The sequence below is a fragment of the Carcharhinus amblyrhynchos genome, chromosome 11 (assembly GCF_965287045.1).
Source record: "Carcharhinus amblyrhynchos chromosome 11, sCarAmb.v2.hapA, whole genome shotgun sequence".
NCBI lineage: Eukaryota > Metazoa > Chordata > Chondrichthyes > Carcharhiniformes > Carcharhinidae > Carcharhinus > Carcharhinus amblyrhynchos.
Window position 1 is genome coordinate 48,185,684 of NC_137334.1, and position 23,540 is coordinate 48,209,223.

General features: G+C 42.1%; 1 protein-coding gene and 1 long non-coding RNA gene across 8 annotated transcripts in view; one reads left to right on the forward strand and one right to left on the reverse strand.

The window, feature by feature from the left end:
* Nucleotides 1-23,540, forward strand: part of myo3b (myosin IIIB) — a 542,791-nt gene that overhangs the window by 305,990 nt on the left and 213,261 nt on the right. For all 7 annotated transcript variants that reach the window (XM_080199029.1, XM_080199032.1, XM_080199033.1 and 4 more), the window contains 2 exons: nucleotides 280-485; nucleotides 20,101-20,212. In XM_080199029.1, the coding sequence (XP_080055155.1) occupies nucleotides 280-485; nucleotides 20,101-20,212 (318 nt within the window). The remainder of the gene's footprint in view (nucleotides 1-279; nucleotides 486-20,100; nucleotides 20,213-23,540) is intronic.
* LOC145350114 (uncharacterized) overlaps nucleotides 1-23,540 on the reverse strand; it is a 50,036-nt gene that overhangs the window by 22,081 nt on the left and 4,415 nt on the right. The window lies entirely within an intron of this gene.

Genomic DNA, 23,540 nt, shown 5'->3' on the forward strand with positions numbered 1-23,540 from the left:
CACGTCAATTAGACGTTTTAAAGAACTATATTGTAATTTTGGGGGTTTTATTTTATTTCCAGTTGACACTTTTGTAAGCTTTCCTTATTTACTTTGTTCCAGTCTTTCTTTATTGATGCCACCCAGATGCACTAAAAACCATTTTTAAAAAAATGAAAGATATAAATTATTTCAATTTTGATCAATCTAAATCAATTATGAGTATATATTGTCAATGGAATTAATTGATCAATTACAAAGCAACAAGCAATTTTAAATGTTGATTTTCTTATCTGGCAGTATTCATTAATGGATCTGCTGTCTAAAATGGTGGTTGGTCAGCCTCATTTTGTCCGTTGCATCAAACCCAATGATGACCGACAAGCAGAAAAGTTTTTTGAAGAAAGAGTACTGGTTCAACTGAGGTACACCGGCATTTTGGAAACTACACGTATTCGTGCACAAGGATACTCTCATCGCATCCTCTTTGACGAGTTTGTTAAAAGGTAAAAGAAAAAATGTAGACAACATGGGGATGCAGTTTGTAAAACGCTTTATCAGCAAAAACACGTTCTTTGTCTACTGTGCGCTAAAGTAAATGGAAGGAATTTTCCTTTTAACCCTTTGACCAAGGTAAATATTCCATGGTTTGTAATGTGTCCCCAAATCTCATCTTACTGCCAGAGCTTTGAGGATGAAGGGTTCCCTGTTTTATCCACTTCTTTTGATATTGTTGCACAAGAATCAGTATCGATAAGAAAGATCATAATGTATTATTCTAAGCAAATTTTAGAAAACGCAGACATAGTTAAATACTTTGCAAGCTAGAGCTTATGAACTGCTGGTTCATTAGTCAATGCAGCTTGGAGGATTCAGCTTCCAAGAAGAGGTTCTCAAAACTGACCAAAAGAGAAAGAAAATAAAACGTCTTTACGAATAGAATATGTTTTGCTTTGATAATGATATAAAGGCATCAGTTGTTCATAAAGGATTGTGCAAACCCGTTGTGAGTTCATTTATTGAGACTTGACACATGGGAACATTTATACTTGAAGACACATTAACGGCAAAGCTGTGTGTATGTGCTTTGCTTGAAAGCAAAAAGTGAAACTAAACTGGATGACATGAGACACTTCCTTTCTAGTGATGTCATATTCATATCCCTTAAAGGCATGTTACAAAATGAAAAATCTGTGCAGGGTTACATAAGGCTAAAATTTCAAGAACAGAATTAATAATACACAGAAGTTTTCTGTACTGAGTTTGGGTAAAATGGGAATGTGGAATGTATTAATGCACACCTGAAATTAACTGTGCGAAAGTAAATTCTGACTCCTATCTATTTTGGTGGTAATTTTAAATGTATGCCCTTTACTATCTCACTGACCAGCTGAACTGGTGACTGGAATTTTTTGCATCCTTAAGGGATTAGCAGAGTGGCAAAGTGGCATGAGCAACCATCGGAAGGAGTGCCCTATGTTTTTCGGCCATCATATAACACCAGTAGCAGAACAAATATTGCTCAAATCCCAACTGGAAGACCAATTGAACCACTTGAGTGGTCAGTCACCTGCCACTTCCTGCATTTTGCCCAGTTAAGAAGGACCCACCACAGCATAGGGGGATTGCAGAGTGAAATTTGGCACTCCTGGTTCACAGACTGCCCCTTCTAGCAATGGCCACTCTTGTGGCAACAGCACCAGTGACATTCATGACCCCACTTCTCCCACCCCTGACCAGATCACCATGGCCTGCCCCTCTACCACCACCACAGCCCCCCCGCCCCCACAGCTTCAGCAATGACTACCACAAATACTCATGTTATTGAGCCTACTGGGCTGTCAACCTTCTGATTAGGCCAGCAGCTTTTGGAGGTGGACTGCTGTCTTTAACCTCTTAATTAGCCACCTCCAGCAAAATGCTACCCAGGTCCTGGCACCGGCTAAAGCAGAGTCGCTTCTTGCTTTTGATCCAGGACTTCTGTCATCTCAACAAAATTCAGCCCTGTATTTATCAGTTTACCTTTTAAAACTCTGCCATCCTTGAACTCCTCTGTCAGGTTTCTTTGTCTATTGTTCTGATAAATCTGAACTAAACTCCTAATTTTATAATCTCTTTCTTATAACTAAAGCCTTTCCTCCTTTATGATTTCTATTTATAACTTTAACATTAGCTCTTTGCTTTTGTCCTCCATTTTTTATAAAGCCTAGAGTATATGCTCTTAATAGAGAGCTTTTCTTTAGTTACTTGGCTTTTATCTTAATGAAATTAATTTGTTTACATTCAAGCACATTTATTGCTGTCTATTTCCTCTCCATTTTGATTCTTATAGTGAATCTAATTATATAAGGGTACCAATTTTAGACAGACTTACTTAGCGCATGGGCGCAGTGAGCCGGTAGGATTGCGTAAGTGACCAAAAATCAGGTTCACACCTGGTTTCTGGCCTCACATAATCTTACCAGCCCTGTTTTGCCGGCGAGATCAGCTTGACGCCCAGAAATGGCGCAAAGCCTATTTAAATATTAAAGGCATGGCTTACATGTCATTAATGAGTCCTGGATCCCATTGGCTCTGCAATGCAGGGAGGCGGGGGAAAGTTCTGCATGGCAGAGCCAAGGCGGGAGCACAGCAAGGGGAAACTCAGCAAGGTGATAGTTCTGTGGACCAGCACAGGGAGCAATCAGTAGATCGGGGAGTGGGGGTGAAGGCCAGCACATGAAGTGATTGGTGGGTGGGGATGGGGGGTAAACGGACTGATCAGCGGTGGTGGGTGAGATTGTAGTGGGAGGGGGCAAGGGGGGAGAAACCAGGATCAGCAGGGGGGCCGCGGAGGGAATTGTGTCAGGGGACTGGTCAAGAAGATCCCAGTACCCCAATGCTAGCAACCTGTGTTGCCATGTTGTGGGTGGGTAAGGGGTGCTTACACTGCTGCTGGTGATGGCTGCGGGGAGAGGATTGGCAGGATGTTCCATACCCACCAAGTGTTGAGAATCGCACTTCTGTCAAGAAAGTAACTGTGTCATAAGATTGCAATTTCAAACTCACCTAAAAACAGGTCCACACTTTCCATTTCCTTGCTCGTTCGGCACTTAAAGTTTTTTTTTGTTAGATTGCACCCTAATCCTTACATTCCCACTTCATTTCTGAGAACTAGAATCAGAAATGCCTCTTTTTTAGTTTGGACTTGGCTTTAGAAAGGTGAACACAGTTCACACCTGTGTTTAGAAAGGTGAACTGTGTTCACCTTTCTAAACATAGTTTTACTGTGTTTACCCCAGTCCAACGCTGGCATCTCCACATTTAGAAAGGTGGGCAGGAAGGTGCAAAATGTGCTCACTGGTGTAAATTTCAGGCTTGGGCTAATTTAACTCTTGGGCCCAATTTTCATTTGACTCATGAAGATGTAGCAGCAGATGTAGGCCTTTTGCCTTATCAAGTCTGCTTAGCATTTAATGAGATCATGACTGATCTGAAGTGGTAATCCTCAATTCCACTTTCCTGTCTTATCCCCATAATCCTCGATTCCCTTGCTTATTGAAAATTTGTCTATCTCAGCCTTGAACATACATAACGGCCCAGCCTCTACAGACCTCTATGGTAAATAATTCCACAGATTCACTACCCTGTGAGAGAAGAAATCCCCCCTCATTTCTGTCTTAAGTAAGAGTAATCCCTTACTTTGAGATTATGGCCTAGATTCTCCCACAAGGGGGAACAACCTCTCAGCTTCTACCCTGTCAAGCCCCCTGTCTTAGTATGTCTGAATAAGATCACCTCTCATTCTTCTCAACTCGAGTATAGGCCAACCTACTCGGTCTCTCCTCCATACTTGAGTTCAACCGAGCGAACCTTCGCTGGACTGCCTCCAGTGCTAGTATACAGACCAAAACTGTTCACAATATTCCAGACATGGTCTAACCACTGCTTTGTACAGTTTTAGCAAGGCTTCCATATTTTTATATTCCATTTCCCTTGAAGTAAAAGCCAACATTCCATTTGCCTTCTCTATTATCTGCTGAACATAAGAAATAGGAGCAGGAGTAGGCTATGTATCCCTTTGAGCCTGCCCCGCTATTCAATAAGATCATGGCTGATCTGAAGTGGATCAGCTCCACTTTCCCGCTTTCTCTCCATAATCCTTAATTCCCCTGTATCAGAAACCTATCTACCCGAGATTTAAATATATTCAGCGAGGTAGCCTCCACCACTTCAACGGACAGAGAATTCCAGAGATTCACCACCCTTTGAGTGAAGAAGTTCCTCCTCAACTCCGATCTAAACTGCTCCCCCCCTTATCTTGAGGCTGTGCCCTCTAGTCCTGCTATGCTTTCCAAGCGGGAAGAATCTCTCTATCTCATGCATGCTAACTTTTTGCACAAAATACCTCTATGCTTCAGCTTTTTGCAGACTTTCCTTTATTCTTTCTACCAAAGTGCATAACTTCAGATTTTCCTACCTTTTATTTCACCTTCCAAGTTTTTACCCATTCACATAACCCTTCTGAATCCCTCTGTAGACTCTTTGTGTCATCTTCACCACTTGCCTTCCTACCTATTTTTGAGTCATTTGCAAACATGGCAATGGTATATTCATTTCTTTCATCCAAGTCATTAATATACATTGTAAATAATTATGGCCCAGCACTGATCCCTGTGGTACTCCATTAGTTATAGGTTGCCATCCTCAAAATGCTCCTCTTAACCCATTAGTTAGTATTCTATTTGTTCTATTAGTTAACCTTCCTCTTATCCCAACTCTCTATCTTCTATTAGTTAGTGCATTAGCATGGATAGAGGATTAGCTATCAAGAAGATCAAATTGAATCCCTGGAGTTATTGCCTCTGAGACTGGACCCCGGTCATACCAAATAGATGAGGAGGGATAGATTGTTCATAAACTTGTGGATCACTTGAGGAATAGAGAGATGCTCCAACAATATTGCCATCAGTAAATGTTTTTGAATCGGTAAGCACCTAAGTACCTGATTGACCAGTTATAGACATAATTGATGTCTCTGTGGAAGCAACTAGTAATGAATTGCCTCTACAAGAAGAGATACCTATTTTTGCAGCTCCTACTAATGTTGATCCTGTGGAAACATCTCAGACTACAGAATTATGCTGCTCTACAAGAAACAGAAAAAAATTTCAGGCCCGATTTATAAAATGTCCAACTCATGTACATAACGTTTAGGTAGAATTGAAGACTGAGTGTCTTAGTTATTGATGATTGCGTAAAAGAGTTAAGGGAGAGATGTGGCAATTTGTAGTGATTTCTTATTAATAAATCCCTTTTGTTTTCACTAATGAAGTTTCAGAAAGTGCATCATTATAATTAACTTGAATGAAAGGACTCCGCATTGTAGCCAAATATGTTGATGATACAAAGATAGATAGGAAAGAAAATTGTGAAGTGAATATAAAAGGCAGGGTTCTTCAATCTCATGTGCCCTGCCACCTCTGCCAGCAAAAACAGAGAAATTGGTGCTCAGCCAAAACTCCATTCACTACAGCGGTCTGGAGAATCAAAACCACAGGAGAGGTTAGAGAATTCCAGCCACAGTATCTGCCAAGGGGTAGAGATAGTTTAAGTGAGTGGTCACAAATTTGGCAAATGGAGCATAATGTGGGGAACTGTGTCCACTTTGAAAAGAACAGAAAATCAGAATATTGTTTAAATTGGAACTGGTGCAGAGGGATCTGGGTATCCTCATACCTGAATCACAAAAGATTATCAGGGAGATGCACCAAATAATTAGAAAGGTAAATGCAATGTTAGACTTTTTGCAGTGGGATGGAGCATTAAAGTAGCAAAGTCTTGCTACAATTGTACAGAGCATTAATGAGACCGCACCTAGAGTAAGTTAGTCTCCTTATTTATGGAGGGACATCGGGCGGCATGGTAGCACAGCAGTTAGCACTGCTGCTTCACAGCTCCAGGGACCTGGGTTCAATTCCCGGCTAGGTTCACTGCCTGTGTGGAGTTTGCACATTATCCTCGTGTCTGCGTGGGTTTCCTCTGGGTGCTCCAGTTTCCTCCTACAGTCCAAAGATGTGCAGTTAGGTTGATTGGCCATGCTAAATTGATCTTAGTGTCTTGAGATGCATAGATAAGAGGGATTAGTGGGTAAATATGTAGGGATATGGGGGTAGGGCCTGGGTGGGATTATGGTCGGTGCAGACTCGATGGGCCGAATGGCCTTTTTATGTGCTGTAGGGTTTCTATGATTTCTATGATCCTTGCGCTGAAGGCAATTCAGAGACATTTTGTTGTGTTGCTTTCTGGGCTGAAAAAGTTGTCTTATTAGGAAAGATTGAGCAGCTAGGAGACACAGTGTAAAATATCGTTGATCTTTGGAATTCTCTACTAGAAAAAGCAGCAGAGGCTTTGTCATTGAACATTTTTCAAGACTGAGGTAGTTGGATTTTTCATCTACAAAGAAAGCAAGGATTATGGGGAGGTCAGGCAGGAGAATAGAGCTGAGGCCTCAAATCAGGCCAACCATGATCTCATTGAATAGTAGAGCAAGCTCATGTGGCCAAATAGACCACGTCTCCTCCTTTTTCTTATGTTCTTATGCTCTTAATAAGATATTTTATGTTTCCTGGAGTTTGCGATCCATTTTGGTATGCATTAACAGTTATCTGACATTCAGTTTATCACAGAGTGTACTTTGCACAGTTGACTCTTGAGAATAAGATCCTGCTGCATTTCAAAATAAGTGGCATTTTTATGTGTGCCATCGTTGATTGATATCAGTTGGGTAACAATCATTTTATGAAGAAACAGCAAATTATAGTTATTCTATTGCCAGCAGATTTAAGGACAGCACGGTGTTTCACTTAATTGGTGTGGCACCTGACTGTTGTTGTAACTTGGAGTTAAATATTGTAGTCAGAGGCTATTGACAAGTGGGAGAGAGGTAATTTGTTAACGTGTCTACCTTTCTGATTTGATTTATTATTGTCACATGTATTGGTGTACAGTGAAAATTATTGTTTCTTGCATGCTATACAGACAAAACATACCTTCTTAGAGAAGGAAAGGATGCAGAATTGTAGTATTACAGTCATAGGTAGGGTGTAGAGAAAGATCAATTTAATATGAGGTATGTCCATTCAGAAGTCTGATGGCAGTAGAGATGAAGCTGTTCTTGATTCTGTTGGTACATGATCTCAGACTTTTCTATCGTTTTCCCTACGGACGAAGGTGGATGAGAGTATGTCTGGGATCCGTGGGGCCCTTGATTATGCTGGCTGCTTTTCTGAGACAGCGAGAAGTGTAAACAGGGTAAGTGGATGGGAGGCTGGTTTGCATGACGAACTGGGCTTTGTTCATGACCCTTTGTATTTTCTTGCGGCCTTGGACAGAACAGGAACCATACTAAACTGTGATACAACCAGAAAGAATGCTTTCTATGGTGCATCTGTAAAAGTTGGTGAGAATTATAGTGGACCTGTCAAATTTCCTTAGCTTTCTGAGAAAGTGGGAATGTTGGTAGGCTTTCTTAATTATAGCGTTGGCATGCAGGGACCAGGACACGCTGTTGGTGATCTGGACACCTAGGAACTTGAAGCTGTCGACCATTTCCATTTCATTCACTTAATTGTAGACAGGAGCATGTCCTTCACTATGCTTCCTGAAGTCAATGACTATCTCCTTCGTTTTGCTGACATTGAGGGAGAAATTATTGTTGTCGCACCAGTTCGTCAGATGCTCTATCTCTTTCCTGTACTCCGTCTCATCGTTGTTTGAGATCTGAGTCCACTATGGTGGTGTCATCAGCAAACTTGAAAATCGAGTTGGAGGGAAATTTGCCCATACAGTCATTGGTGTATAAGGAGTATAGTAGGGGCTGAGGACACAGTCTTGTGGGTCACCAGTGTTGAGGATGATCATAGAGGAGGTGTTGATGCCTATCCTTACTGATTATGGTCTGTTGGTTAGGAAGTTAAGGATCTAGTCGCAGAGGGAGGAGCCGAGTCCCAGGCCACAGAGTTTGGAGATGAGTTTCATGGGAATAATAGTGTTGAAGGCTGAGCTGTAGTCAATAAATAGGAGTCTGACATAAGTGTCTTTGTTCTCCAGAGACAGGCAGTTGAAGACTAGGTGAGGAGCTGTAAAGAAGCTGTGAATCAAGAGCAGAGGGATAGCAGAATTCAGGAGTATTTCTGCTTTGAAATTACTAAACAACAATAAAGTGAATCCCATGCTTGAGCTGGTGTGTCCATAGTTGTGACATGCTCATGGAGGGTCACTTAGCCATTTGCTAGTAGAAAGATCCCAAGAAATCTCATTGCTTTGTGACTAGCAGGAACCTTTTTTGTGTACCTGCATTTTGCTTATAATTTGCAAATTGTCGGTCAGTAATCCTAGATGGATTCACGGGAAGGATTAAATTTAAATAGGTTGGAGCTTAAAAAGAAATGTATAAAAGTAGTTAAAAAGTGTGACGGGAAGTTGCAAGTTGGATGATAAATGCTCATTATGGAAAGCTGTTTGATGTCTTAACTTCCTTTGTGGAGCTTTGATGATTCAGATGCCCATATAAACAGCAAAAGGAGGACATACTGTAACCAGATATGTCAGTACAGTGGAATTTTAGATAGAATACCTTGGGATAGAAAAAACACGTTTAACCAAGTGCATATTACAGGAATGGCTATATATTAGTTCTCACTTAATTTAAAACCAGTCAGAAATTGTTTCTACTTGAGTATCTTGGGAACTAAAAAAGTAGTGTTATACTTATTTTGTCTGAATGAAGTATAAACAAATGCAGGCAGCATGGATTACGATGAGTCTCCCATCGAAATACGAATGGCAAACTATTTTGGTGGTGGGGGGGGGGGGGGGGGGGGGGTTGGCGGTGGTGGGGTGGGGGGGGATGCATCGATCTTGTCTGATGCCTGGCGGGAATCCTGAAATTGGGATTTCTGACGGGTGTGAGGGATTATCGTGGTTCACCCACCCCGCTGGCCCTGATTGGCTTGCTGCATGTAACAGGCGGCAACCCGATTATTATGCAGACCCACTAACTGTAATATAATGCGTGAGCTTGATCGCCTATTCACCAGCCCCCTATCATTCACACCCCGCCCGTTCAGTAAAAAATGCACCAAGCAGGCTTTGGTGCTGGTGGGCCTGGCTTTCTGAACTCCGAAGGACCAAGAGAGCACTACCAATCCCTCAGCAAAGAGGGCAGCCTTCCCCAACGTTCAAATAATGGGTCACCCCTCCCCCACACCACACAAGCATGATGGTGACTGATCCCCACCCCACTCAGAGCCCTCCTCATGTCACATGACATGGCAATGCCAACAGTGCACTTGGTCTTATGCCTTGTAGTCTAAGGGGGCTAAGGAGGTAGTTCTAGTGGTCATTGCCCCTCTGCCACTGCCAGGCTGATGAGGAAGTGTCCCCCAAGGGTCCAGGGGATTGGGTGGGCAAGGGATGGGGGTCTTGTCACTGGACTGCTTCTTGAGCCTTGGCAGTCCTGAAGATCACCCCAGCATGGTGATTTCAGGCAGCTCTGTGATCAACATTTTCATTCCTGCCTGTCAGCTGTGAAAATTTGAACTGGCCTGGTCACTTGAATGTCCATGCCCCTGGTCACTTGAATCTCCAGCACTCCATTCTGCAGCAGGGATTTCCCTTTCTCTCTGTCAGAACCTACAGGTGTAAACAGACCTCTTTGAAGTCCTCTGAAAGAGAGATGTCATTTTCACTGGGTGAGGGGGCAGGGTTCAGCCGTAGTGTATTGACATAGCCTCTACTTAAAGTCTCTGGGCCTTCTTAAAAGCTGAAACCTTTGAAACCCTCTTTATATTCGATTGAAAACCTTTGATCTTTTTCAATTTCAGTGCAGTACTTTGAAATAGGCTTTAATTGACAGTTCCATGGATTTCTACTCAACCTCCAGTCAGCAATGTTTATTTAACTTTCCCTTCATGTTTGAATACATCTCAAGTACCCCCATTGTTTCTAACCACAATGTTTACAAAGTCTCTGAACCTGAGTAACAGCTGTGGTTTCTTCAAAGGGAATAAGTCATTTTGTGTCCTCTTCTACAGTTTTTTTTTCACTTTTCTGTGGAATATTCCATTAAAAGTTGTAGTTCCTTCACTTAAATTATCTTTTCTCCTGAAGACCAGTCCTGGTACCTCATCAAAGGAGCTTTTTTTATGTATGTACCCAGACAGTAAAATAAAATTTTCCATTCAGTACCTTAGCTTGCCAGGTAGTATTCTGCCTATGACATGGAAAGCAGGATACAGTAAGAGGCTGCCCAAACATTAAGTCAGCTCATAACATCATCATAATTTCCATCATTACCACCTAATTTATATTTGACATTAAACATATCTGCATTAACGTGGTCTCCAACGTTGTGAGCCAGTAAGTTAAACAGGAAAGTGAATTTGTAGTACCACACCAAGTATTGTAAAATTCTTGCATGCAAAATGTTTTCCTTACATTTTGTCACTCATGGCAATTATTTCAATAATTGTATCTTGTGTTATGGAATTTCTTTTTTGGCTCCTTCCCTATTTGAAAATGATTACCATGGATTTCACACTGGAAATACCCGTTCACTTTGTATTTTTTTGGAGGGTGAACTTGAGAACAGAAGGAGGAAAAGCTGGCCAAGTAATAAACCATAGATGGCCCTCACCTCCTGATACTCTCACTCCTGAATATACAAAGGTTCGAGTTGGAAGTTATTCCCAATATCAGTGAGAGGAACAGGCAACTGAAGAATTACAGAGCAAAACCTATTAGCAACCGTGAGAGGCAATCATGACAGTCAGCTATTGGATACTTTCTTTTGACAGCCGCATTTACCTGATCCATATATGCATTAGCAGTCTTGTTGAAACTTATTTCCTTTCATACCACAAAGAACTTTTCACCTATGGACACCTGTGTGGATTAACTTACGTGAGTTTTCATCAAGGCCACTGGCAATTTTTCTCATTTCTTCCATGGGATGTGAGCATCATGGATTTATTGCTCATCTCTAATTATCCTTTAGAAGCTGGTAGTGGCGTACATCTTGACCCGCTGCAGTTTGTGTGGTGGGGGTACACCCACAGTGCTTCAAATGGAGTTCCAGGCTTTTGATCCAGAAACAGTGAAGGAAAAACAATATAGTTCCAAGTCAGGATAATGTGTGCCTTGGATGGACTTTGTCCTGAATCATGCTGAGCTTCTTCAACGTTCTTGCAGCCAAACACATCCAGACAAGTTGGGAGTGGCCCATCACACTCCCGACTTGTGCTTTGTAGCTGGTGGAAAGACTTTGTGGAGCCAGGAGTTGAGTTATTTGCTGCAGAACTCACAGCTTCTGACCTGCTGTTGTAGTCATTGTATCTATATTGCTGTTCCAGTTAATGTTTTAATCAATGGCAACCCTCAGAATGTTGAAAGTGGGGAATTCAGCAGTGACAATACCATTGAATGTCAGTGGATTGATGCTTGTCATGCCTGGTGCTTTGAAGTATGAACATTACTGGTGTTGTGAATATCTCATTCATAATTCATATTTTAGAATATAATTTTTATTTTAGGAATTAGAGTTTTAACGAGATAAATGGGGCATCTGGTTAAACAATTGGTACGTATCTCAAGTCAATGTTCCTCAAAGAAGCTTGGATGTTAATTCATAGGTTAGCTATGTTCATCTTACATGGTGACAGGTAGAAACGTAAACTTGAACAATGAATGACTCACTTCTGGGCTTGTAATGCAGCAGAAGTTTAGCCTTCATTAAAATATTTAATTTTTAAATGTAGTTCCCAGATGAAAAAGATTGAAATCCTGCTATAAACAGTAGAGTTCCTTGATAGGGAAAGAAATGCTGGAGAAAGAGTCATAAACTCCATCAGCAATATAAATTATTTACACAGAATCAATGAGTTGTGTTGAAGGTAAATTAATTTGTATATGTATTTGCTATGGGCAGGGCAGTGGATGTTGTTTACATGGACTTTAGTAAAGCCTTTGATAAGGTTCTTCTTGGCAGACAGATATAGAAGGTGAAGTCATACGGGATGTGAGGTGAGCTGGTAAGATGGATACAAAACTGGCTTGGGCGTAGGAAATTAGACTAGCAGTGGAGGGGTACTTTTATAATTGGAGGTCTGTGATAAGAAGTGTTCCACAAGTATCAGTGCTGGGACTTCTGTTGTTTGTGGTACATATAAATTATTTGGAGAAAAATGTAGGTGGTCTTGATAAGTAAATTTGCAGATGATACAAAAATTAGTGGTGTCGTGGATAGTGAGGATTGTCAAAGGATACAGCGGGATATCAGTTAGCTGGAGACCCAGGCCAAAAAATGGCAGATGAAATTTAACTGAGACAAATGTGAGGTAATGCGATTCGGAAGGTCTATTGCCAAAGGAAAGGATATAGTAAATGGTAGAGCCCTTAGAAATATTAGCATGGTGTGGTAGGTGTGAAGATCCACAGTTCCCTGAAGGTGGCAACTCCGATGACATGGTGGTCGAGAAGATGTATGGCATGCTGATCTTCATCGGTCGGGGCGTTGAGTATAAGAATTGGAAAATCATGTTGCAAAGACTTTGATTAGACTGCATTTGGAGTATTGTGTACAACTCTGGTCGCCATACTACCAAGAGGATGTTGATGCATTGGAAAGGGTGCAGAGGAGATTTACCAGGATGTTGCCTGGTTTGAAGGATATGGACTACGAAGAAAAGTTGAACAAACTTGGATTGTTCTCATTGGAACATCAGAGGATGAAGGAGGATGTGCTATAGGTTTACAAAATTATGACAGGCTTGGATAAAGTGAGTAACCAGAGCGGGCGACTCTCCTACCCCACCATGCTAATCTTCTAGCGCGGTGGGGTGGGGGAATCTCATGGCTGGGCATGAGCGGGATTCGCGCATGCATTCCGGCTGTGAGCACAACTCCCAGTATCGGATTTCTGGCGCCGTCAGATCTGTGCAAACCGGTGCGAAGAGAGGTAAGTTATTTAAATCTGCTTTTAAAGTAATTTGAATAATTAGTGGGCTTGGGACTGAATTATCTGGGCCTGCCAGCCTCTCCCACCCCACCAGAATATTTCATTCTAGCAGGGTCACAGTAGGTCCCCAGTCAGTGCCCTCTGGCACTGTCCAAGGGGCAAAGTGCCCAGGCCCAAAAGGTGCCTTGGCACTGCCCACCAGGCATGGGGCAGTGCCAAAGGAGCAGTGCCTGGTTTTGGGGGGGGATGTGGAGCTTAGGGGCAATCAGTGGGGTGGGGATGTCCCACTGCCACTGCATGAAGAGCAGTGGGGAAAGGAGGGAGGCTAGTGATTGGGGTGTTTAGCTGGGGAGGCTTGCCTCCTAGGGGGTTTGCATTGGGGGGAGTGAGGGTGGGGGGATGCTGGGGATTGGAGCAAGTCTGCCTGTTGAGGCGTTGGCATTGGCTGGGGGTGTGGAGTTGGGACTGCTGGAGGGGAGTGAACTGTAGAAGGGGCGATGGGCGGCTGGAGATCGGGGCCATCTGGGATGAGAATGGGTCAGGGCTGAATCCAGGAATGGTCAGGGGACTTGGGCCATAGGGGGATTGGGGTGGCAGCACTGTGGGGATCCCGAGATGGCCAGTGATCGTGCTGGCCAGTACATGGGAGACTGACAGTTCAGAGCCATTGGGCATGTGCAGAGGCCCACTGGTTTCGACCTCTTGGCGGAAATAGGGCCCACCCCATGAAATCTAATGATATTCAGAATAGTGGCCTCTGCAGTGCACTGAGTATGGGAGATTCTATTCTGAACTCCCACTGAAACAAACAGCGTGAATTACTGCAGTTTTTCCGCAAATGCAACATTTAGAATTTTTTTGGGAGCATTCCAGTCAGAGTCTTTTCCCAGGGTTGACGTGTCAATTACTTGGGGACAAAGGTTGAAAGTGAGAGGGAGAAAGCTTAAACAGGATGGAAGGGACAAGTTTGTCACATAGAGGGTGATGAATGCACTGCCGGGAGGTGGCAGGAGCAGATTCTATAACAACGTTCAAGATACATCTTAATAGATGCATGAATAGGCAGGGAATAGTGGGATATGGGCCACATAGAGGCAAAATAGATTAGAGAGGCATCTGTGTTGGCACAGAGTTGTTGGGTCGAAGGGCCTGTTCTGTGCTGTACTGTCTTTTGTTCAAATTCGTCCCAAAACATGTCACACTGTTCTGAAACAGGCTGTTGGGACAGGAGGTTATTTTGTTTAATTGCACTCCTAAGTATAAAAATGCATATAAAAATACTAGTCTTTCTAAAGCCTGATTTTTTTTATAACTGACAAGAATGCAATTTTAATACTAACATCAAAAACTTTTTGGAAGTTATTAAAATATACCGGAGAAAGCAGTGTTTGCATTATGGGGGCTCAAATTTACCAGTCCTTTGAAAGAAGGGCTGGCAGGTGGGAAGTCTTGTAAAATGACAGTAGAAGACTACGGGAGTTAAACCCAATAACTTTGCACCACTACAGGATATTCTCATTGGCAGGGAGGACAGCAGCTCAACCAACTGCCAACTGCCATTCATTTATGAGACATGAACAATGGACTCATTTTATGGTCCATTCCTAACTGCCCTCCAATTTAGAAGGTATTTGAGAGTTAACCACATTGCTGTGGATCTGAAGTCATATCCAGATAAGGATTCAGATTTCCTTTACTAAAGGAATTAGTGAACCAGGTGGGCTATTATGACAAATCAACAATGGTTTTATAGTCATTCTTCAACTTTAAATTCTAAATTTTTACTGAATTCAAAATTCACTATCTGCCATATTGGGATTCAGCTGGGTTCCCAGATCTTGCCATGGGTCTCTGGATTATTAGTCTAGTGACAATACTGCTGTGCCTTTGCCTCCCCAGCAATTATTTGACAATTAACAGCCACTTCCCACTCCGCTGGGTCCCACTGCATGCCAATATATCATCATGTGAACAGTGACAGCACCCCAATAGTGTTCCAGGTAGCTTGGACCTCTCTGTGGCCTACTGAGGGGCTCCTGGTGGTCAAAACACCGGGCACCTCTGAAACCGACACTGGATAGTTTACCCCTTCAATTAACAGGGCCTGCCTAGCTGGCCTCAGTATAGCCTTTGAGACACCCTAAGCATGTAAACACCTTAGTCAGTTTTATTGGTGACACTGCCAAGGCTGCTGAGCTGCCAGCCCTCTGTTTGGGCCAGTAGCTCTAAGCAGGGAGAAGAGCAGCCATTGCAGCTGCACCTTAACTGACTGCCCCAGTTATATCCTGCCCAGGGTCCCATTGCCCATTTGCACAAGCTCAGACCTGCTTTTGGTCCCAGAAGTGGGACAACCTAAGATATGAGAAAATTTCTTTCTTTGTCCGAAATTATAAAGTTTAATTTGGTGCATTAAATTACTTGACTAATAAAGAATTCATCAACATTGCTTTTATTTTTTTCCCTAAATAAAATCATTTGTCTTCTATGTTAAGTTTTTTGAGGGGGGGGGCTTCAGTGGCCACCGATTTCCCCCCAGCGAGGCCATCATGTTTGGTCCCCACTGGTGGGGATCATGTGTGAGTCTCACCGGTGAGGACCTTGACCAATAAGGGAGTAAGTCCAAGTGAGTCCAAATCAGTGCCAGTTAGATCGCAAGAGGCAATAAACCTGGCATGATCCTTAGTTTTGCTTCTCGTCCTTTCTTATCAGCTCACCTCGCTGATCTACTGGCAGGATGAGCCGGTAAGATCGCAGCCAAAGAGTCTCCCATGTAAAAGAGGTGAGGGAGCAAAGGTTTCCTACAGAGGTTTGTGAGACTTCCTCTTCCTCAAAGTGTGTTTGAGGCAGAGTCCTCTAAGTAATTCAGGTAGTCGTAGATAGATTCTTGATAAGGGAGTGAAAAGTTATCGGGGTAGAGAGGTTGTGAAGTTGAGATTAAGATTGAATCAACCATGATCTCATTGACCACCACAGGAGCCTCAAGGGGCTGAGTGGCCTATTCCTGCTCCTAATTTTTATTTATGTTCACATGTATATAAAAATTGCTTAGTCTGATTTGTCTCTTGATTTTAACTTTTTGCGTTTGTTGCTGACTAAAGGATGAACTTGAACATCTCATGATTTGCCATGGGCAAAATGGCATGACTTCAAGCTAGTTGCAAAGCTGGCAACCTGTTGGATGTTGACAGGTGTTGTGCTGTATTGGCAGTGCGGATCACAGTTTGTTTCTTTTGCTTTTTACCCTTTTTCCCCACATTTTCAGAACTGACAAATTATCCAAGTTGTTTCATGTTTGCAGAAGCAGGTGTAGATAACTTCACAGACAACTTCTTCTAAACCTGGGTAAAAGGGAATTTCCTGCAGGAGCTTGTTTTGTACTTTGCTTTTATGTGGTTTTTGATGAATATCTCAAATTTGGAATTGTTTGCATTTAGTTGATGTTGCATTATACCATAAGGTGTGCTCTAACTCACAAAGCACACTTACAGCCTTATTTATGTTCTAATCTTTTTCATTCAGTTTCACATAATGTATTCTCTTATTTCATTAACTTTTGTTTCGTGATCTGGACAAGTCTCTTTTAATCTCTACCATACCTGTGCAAGTTGAATTCCCTTTGTGATCTCTTGCAAACACATTTTGGCTGCCGCATTATAACTCTCAGGTCTTGCTCCACTGACGGACGCTCCCTCCTTTTGTTGTTTTATATATAAGCCAGAGTTGAGAATGCCATCTCACACAGGTACATTGTGAGAAACAGTAAAAATGCTGCTGTAGCACAATCTGAAATAAATAAGTATTCTTGTCCAGCAAGCAGCCAAAGTGTCACTAGAGGCATCTCTGCAAACCTCAGTTTCAGGATATGATCCATCTCAAGCTCTTCAAATTCCTCTTCTTGGATCATGTACCCAGTCAAGCAATTTAATGATCTCTCAAATTTAGCAAAGATGAGTGTGTTATCAGCTGAATAAGAGGTCAGCATACCCAAACACAAGAGGTGCAAATAAGTGATAGTGGAGTCAGACACTTTAGGAACTTTCAAGCGGTTACTGGATAGGCTCATGGAGTGCACCAGAATGATAGGGAGTGGGATAGCTTGATCTTGGGTTTGGACATAGCTCAGCACAACATCGAAGGGCCTGTACTGTGCTGTACCGTTCTATGTTCTAAATACTCCCTTCCTCAATATTCAAGCAATGCCCCAAAAGCATTGCAATTTGCTAACCACAAATTGTCCCACATCCTGTAATGAATGTTGTCACTTTGAAGTCTCTCATTTTAAATCCTTGTTCCCATAATTAATTGCCACTTCATAAATTCTAAATTATGACTGCATGAACTGGAGACTTCAGCAGCCATTTAACACAATGCATTCCTCTGCATGAGAAGATATAATGTCAGCCTACCAGGACGGAGGTGCACAAATGCACGCATTAAACTGATTTTTTTTTGTGGATCCCAATCCCACAATCGGGAAAAAAATGTTGTTGCCTACAGCTCAGTGCACAGGCTCACTGGGCTGAGGGGTTGGAGGTGGGAGCAGCCAACTTAGATAGGTGCAAGAAAGGTTATCTCAAAATGGAGACGTCCAGTGAAGATTAAAAATGTTAAAAATAAATTATGATTACAGCTGCCAGGAGCAGCATTCTGACCTGACTGAAAAAGCACCAGAAGTGAAGACACAAAGGAAGGTCACCTGAAAGAAGCTCCATTGCAGAATTGTAAGCAAATAGCCAGAGAGAAAAAAAAATGACAGTATAACTGAGGCCTCCACAAGATCTTGTAGAGATCCATTGTGAATATTCACAAGATTGCCGAATTAAAGGATGAGCCAACAAAATCAGTTCTAAGATAGGATTGGTTTAAAAAGCTTCAGTGCTGTAAAACAAAAGTCAGAGTAGCCCATTTTTAAAATCACTGTGGCCAGCCAGGTTAAGAGCCAGTGCCATACTACATGGTAGCCGAGGTCCTTGTAAGGAAAGAAAGTGCAAGATTTATAAACCTCACTCAAAGCGGGAATCAATTGTAAAACACCCAAAAATCATCCTATGTCATAGAAAGATGGCCAGAATAGTTGCTTGAGTAAATTGTTGCACAGAACTAAAGGCAAAGAGGTCAGGACTGCCATCACTGCAAGAGCCCACCAAAGTCCAACAAGTGCAGTAAGACTCTTTGGTTGCGGGGGGCAATATTCTTAAAGTATGTGATAGCTTCAGGGTTAGGCAAAAGGATAATAGCTGAACAAGTGAATACGTTATTCAATAGGACTGGTAGCCGAGACACAGAATAAAAACATCTTAAGATAAATTTGATGAAGTTCTAAAATCATTCGATACGTGTTTTATTCTGAAAGCAACAAAATTTTAGAGAGAGTGAAATTCAATAAAATGTCCAACAGCCTGGAATAGTGAAGACTTCACAAAGAGGAGTTCAACTCCAAGCAAATCAGAAGAAAACAACCAAGTGCCAGAAACAGACTACAACTCAAATTCCAAATCAACAAAAGTTAGCCAAACCAACAGACCCTACCATATCTCCAAATGTAATGAGAGTGAGATGTGGAAAAATTGTCAAGCCTCCAGATCTTCTGAATTTACAAAATCAGAGACTTGAGGAGGTATAGGTAGCATAATTATAAGTACATTGGGTAAGGATTTGGGGGAAGGTGTGGTACAAAGGTATCTGACAAAGCAAAGGTTAATATGGGACTGGGAAACAGTACCACAGTGTGATGTAAAGAAACATAAACTGAGATTAGGGTCAAATGTGGTCTGAACAGAGACCTGTGTAGAAGCAACCATGGAGTTAGTTCAGTGATTGTTCTATCACTGATCAATGATATGAACTGTATATAAGTACATAGTTGCATATAGATATGTATTACCAATAAACACTGAATGTTCAACCATACAAAACTCTTTGTGAGACCTACTGAACAGATAACATACAACACTTGCATAAGATTCAGATTAAGAGATTTACAAAGTAGCAGTTCAAGATACAGTACTGCTCATATAAATGCATGGGGAATGTTTTCTTCCTTCAGAGATTGTAGGCTGGGGAACAGATGAGAATGATGATCAATAGCCCCTCATATCTTTGGAAACACTTGAGCCCACTCTCACAGATTATTAACTCTCCCTGCCTCTCCATCACCTTTGTCCCCCCAACAAATTCAAGGCATCATCTACAGAGGAGATATAAATACTGGATGTGAAGAATTGTCACATGGTGGCAGATAAAGCACAAAGATGGATGCAGATGTGGAAGTGGAACCTGCTTTGAAGGTGAGCAGGGAATTTCCCCATCCACCATTCTTCCCTCAATCCATGCCATCAAAGAATAAATTACTTGATCTTTCATTTCTTAACTGTTTGCGGGACAATGTGTTTCACAAAATTGCTGCCATGTTTATTTACATAGTGACTGCACTTCGAAATATATAATAGTGAAGCACTTCAAGAAGCTTAGAGAAGTAATCTTTAATCTTTATTTCAATGTTTTTCCTGCCTCCATTCTTGCCCTTTTCATTTTACCATTCTTTGTCCTTCCTTATACCCTTCCTTCTTTCACTTATTACTTTTTCTTTCACAGAGCACTCCTAATGGGGGGGACTTTTTCAGATTATATCTACCAGTTGGAATTCCATTCTGGTATAAATGAATAAATTAAGGTATAATACTTTGTAGTGCGGCCACTGAAATAAGTTAGTGATGCATAGTTCATAATGATATTACTCCATTGAGAATACAAATTGTGCTTCACAATGTTGATATTAATCCATGAATTTTCACCCATATCAAGGTTTCAGACTGTCGTAATATTCATTGATTGTCCAGTATTTACCTGAAGAAATAATACGACAAAGAGCTGCTCAAGGATTATTATTTTATCATATTTGCGATTTTTAAAATGTGGATTTTGTTGATTTGTGTAGTCAATTTCATGAAAAGTTGAAGAGTTTGTTTTTCATCTCAAAAAATCTAACCTCAAGATGATACCTTCCATGAGCTTTAAATATGTTTTGACTACCTGTAGAATTTTCTTGTTATTAATATTGCTTTACTTGTTGCCATTAATCCAGTCTTGTGGAGTATTCACCTGTGCTTTGTTCTATCTGCTAGATACTACTACCTTGCCTTCAGGGCACATCAGACACCTCCCGCTAATTCTGCAAGCTGCACTGCTATTCTAAAGAAAGCAAGACTAAACAAGTGGGTGCTTGGAAAAACTAAGGTAAGAACAGTCTTTGGGTTTTTTGAATGCCTCTAGTGTTTATAGCTGCCATTTCACCGGATTGCTGAATACTCTGTGTTTCTGAAATCTGACTACATTTTTGTGAACCTCTTTATTTTAGTATGTAATAATACATAAGAACGTAAGAAATAGAAATAGAAGCAGACTACTCGACCCTTCCAATCTTCCTCACCATTCAATAAGATCATGGTTGATCTGATTGAGGTCTTAACTCCACTTTCCTGCTTGTCCCCATAACTTTTGAGTATCTTGTCAATCAAAAATCTGTCTGATTCCACCTTCAATATATTCAATGACCAGACATCCACTGCTGTCTGAGGAAGAGAATTCCAAATGCTAATTACTTCTGAGAGGAAAAATTCCTCCTCATCTCCAAATTAAATGGGAGATCCCTTTTTGAAACTGTGTCCGTTAGTTCCACATTGTGGCTTTTTCTCGGGTTTGGTTAGAGGAAACTAATTACTTACAAAGTTGTCAATGTTCACTGGATTTGTTTCTGTCACTGCGCACAGCCATTCTATGTTAGCATCATTGCAAAGCAAGGTGGAATTGGGGCAGTATGTGAGTATTTATAAATATGTTTAAGCATGGTAACCTGAAAGTTTTGTGAATTTGCCAGCTCTCCCTAATGTAACTTTACTGTGATCTGTAAGAATGATCGGAGGGGCTGGAACCTCATTGAATGGTTACATAAAAGAAGGAAGGCATTTAGCTGGTCCGTCTTGATCAGATGCAATAGCAACTCAGTTAGTCCTATTCCCCTGCCCTTTCTCTGTAGATAGGCGTTTTTTTCATTCAGGTGCTTGTCCAATTCCCTTATAAAGCCACCACTGAATCTGGTTCCACTGAACTCCAAGGTAGTGCATCCCAGATCATATCAGCTCATTGCCAGGCTTTGACTCTTTTTTATTCATTTGAGATGCGATTCCCAGCATTTATTGTCCATCCCTAATTGCCCTCAAGAAGATGGTGGTGACCTGCGTTCTGGAATTGCTGCATTGCTCTCTCCCTAACAGCACTGTGGGTGCAGGTACACCCACAGAGCTGTTAGGGAGAGAATTCCAGGATTTTGACACAGTGACAGTGAAGAAATGGTGAAATATTTCCAGGTCGAAATGGTGAAATATTTCCAGGTCAGAATGGTGAGCAGCTTGAAAAGGAGCTTCCAGATGATGGTGGTGTTTCCATTTGTCAGCTGCCTTTTTATCAGTTTGGAAGATGCTGCTCAAGTAGCCTTCCTGCAGTGCATCTGATACATGATTTCACTGCTGTCACTTCATTGGTGGTGGAGCAAGTGAATGTTTATGGAAGGATTGCCAAGCAAGTGGGCTGCTCTGTCTTGGATGGCATCAAGCTTCTTAAGCCTTGCTCAAGCTACACTCATCCAGGTAAGCAGAGAGTATTCCATCACACAGCTGATTTGTGCCTTGTAGATGCTGGACAGGAGGTGAGTTACTTACCACAAGATCCTTAGCCTCTGAACCTGCTTTTGTAGCCACAGTATTTATATGACTAGTCCAATTCAGTTTCTGGTCAATGGTATTCAGAGAACTGGCATAGGCAACAGGCAACTGATAAGCCTTCCACAGGAGCAGGATCCTGGGGGTTCTGATTTTTTTAGAATACAAGAACCTAAGAACATAAGAAATAGGAGCAGGAGTCAGCCATACCCTGCCATTCAATAAGATCGTGGCTGATCTGAAGTGGACTAGTTCCACTTTCCCACTTTGTCCCCATAACCCTTAATTCCCTTGTCTATCAGAAATCTATCTACCCGTGACTTAAATATATTCAACGAGGTGGCCTCCACCACTTCAATGGGCAGAGAATTCCAGAGATTCACCACCCTCTAAGTGAAGAAATTCCTCCTCAACTCTGTTCTAAACTGCACCCCCCCCCCACTTATTTTGAGGCTGTGCCCTCTAGTTCTGTTTTTCTTTCTAGGCAGAAAGAATCTCTCTACCTCTACCCTAACTAGCCCCTTCATTATCTTGTAAGTCTGTATAAGATCCCCCCTCAGCCTTTGAAACTCCAATGAGTACAGGCCCAATCTATTTAATCTCTCCTCATAAGCTAACCCCCTCATCTCCAGTATCAGCCTGGTGAACCTTCTCTGTACTCCCTCCAAGGCCAATATATCCTTATACAAATAAGGGGACCAAAACTGCACACAGTACTCCAGTTGCGGCCTCACCAGTGCCTTGTACAGTTGCAGCAAGTGCTCCCTGCTTTTATATTCTATCCCCCTCATGATAAAGGCCAACATTCCATTCGTCTTCTTGATCACCTGCTACACCTGCAGACTGAGTTTTTGCAATTCGTGCACAAGGACCCCCAGGTCCCTCTGCACAGTAGCATGCTGCAGCTTTTTACCCTTTAAATAATATTCCCTCCTACTATTATTTCTACCAAAGTGGATAACGTCACACTTGCTAACGTTATACTCCATCTGCCAGGTCCTCGCCCACTCTCTCAGCCTAGCCAAATCTCTCTGCAGACTTTCCGTGTCCTCCACGCAATTCGCTTTTCCACTCATCTTCGTGTTATCAGCAAATTTTGTTACCCTACACTCAGGCCCTCCTCCAGATCGTCTGTGTATTTGCTGAGCAACGCCACTGAGAAGCTGTTATTGGATTGATGTGCACTAGAGGCCATGGATCGAAGAGTGACCCATACCTGGGTAAATAATGGTGTGAAGGGTAGGATGGCAAGGCAAGGGTTGGCTCTTAGCAAGCCCCCTCCCTTCCCAATGGTGGACCCCTTGATTCAGCACCTTCCAAATCTGCAGCTTCTACCAACCAAAAGGATAGGCATGAATACATGGGAATACCACTATCGTGCAAATTCCCTTCCAAGCCACACACTGTCTGGACTTGGAGCTCTTAATTGCTGATCCTTTGCTGCTGCGTCAAAAACCTGGAACTCCCACCCTTACAGCACCGGGGTGTAACTTTACCCCACAGGCTGCAGCAACTCGAGAAGGCAGCTCACCATCACCACTGCAAGCATAATTAGGGTTAGAATATAAAGGCTGGATTTCTCGGCAATGCCTACATCATATGGATGAACAAATGAACAAAAGAGGGACAGAAGACTGTGGAAATTCAGAAAGTTGTGATATCAGTGTTCCCAGATTTCCTTGGAATGCAGTGTATGTTTAGCACAGATATTCCTCATGCTACCAGGTGAACTGACTATCTAAAGAGAAGATACGCAATCCACATTATTTGGCAGTTTTCTCATTATTTATGGAGCAGCTACAGGATGTTTTTGACAGGGAAGTGAACCTGGCTTCCACTATTTATCC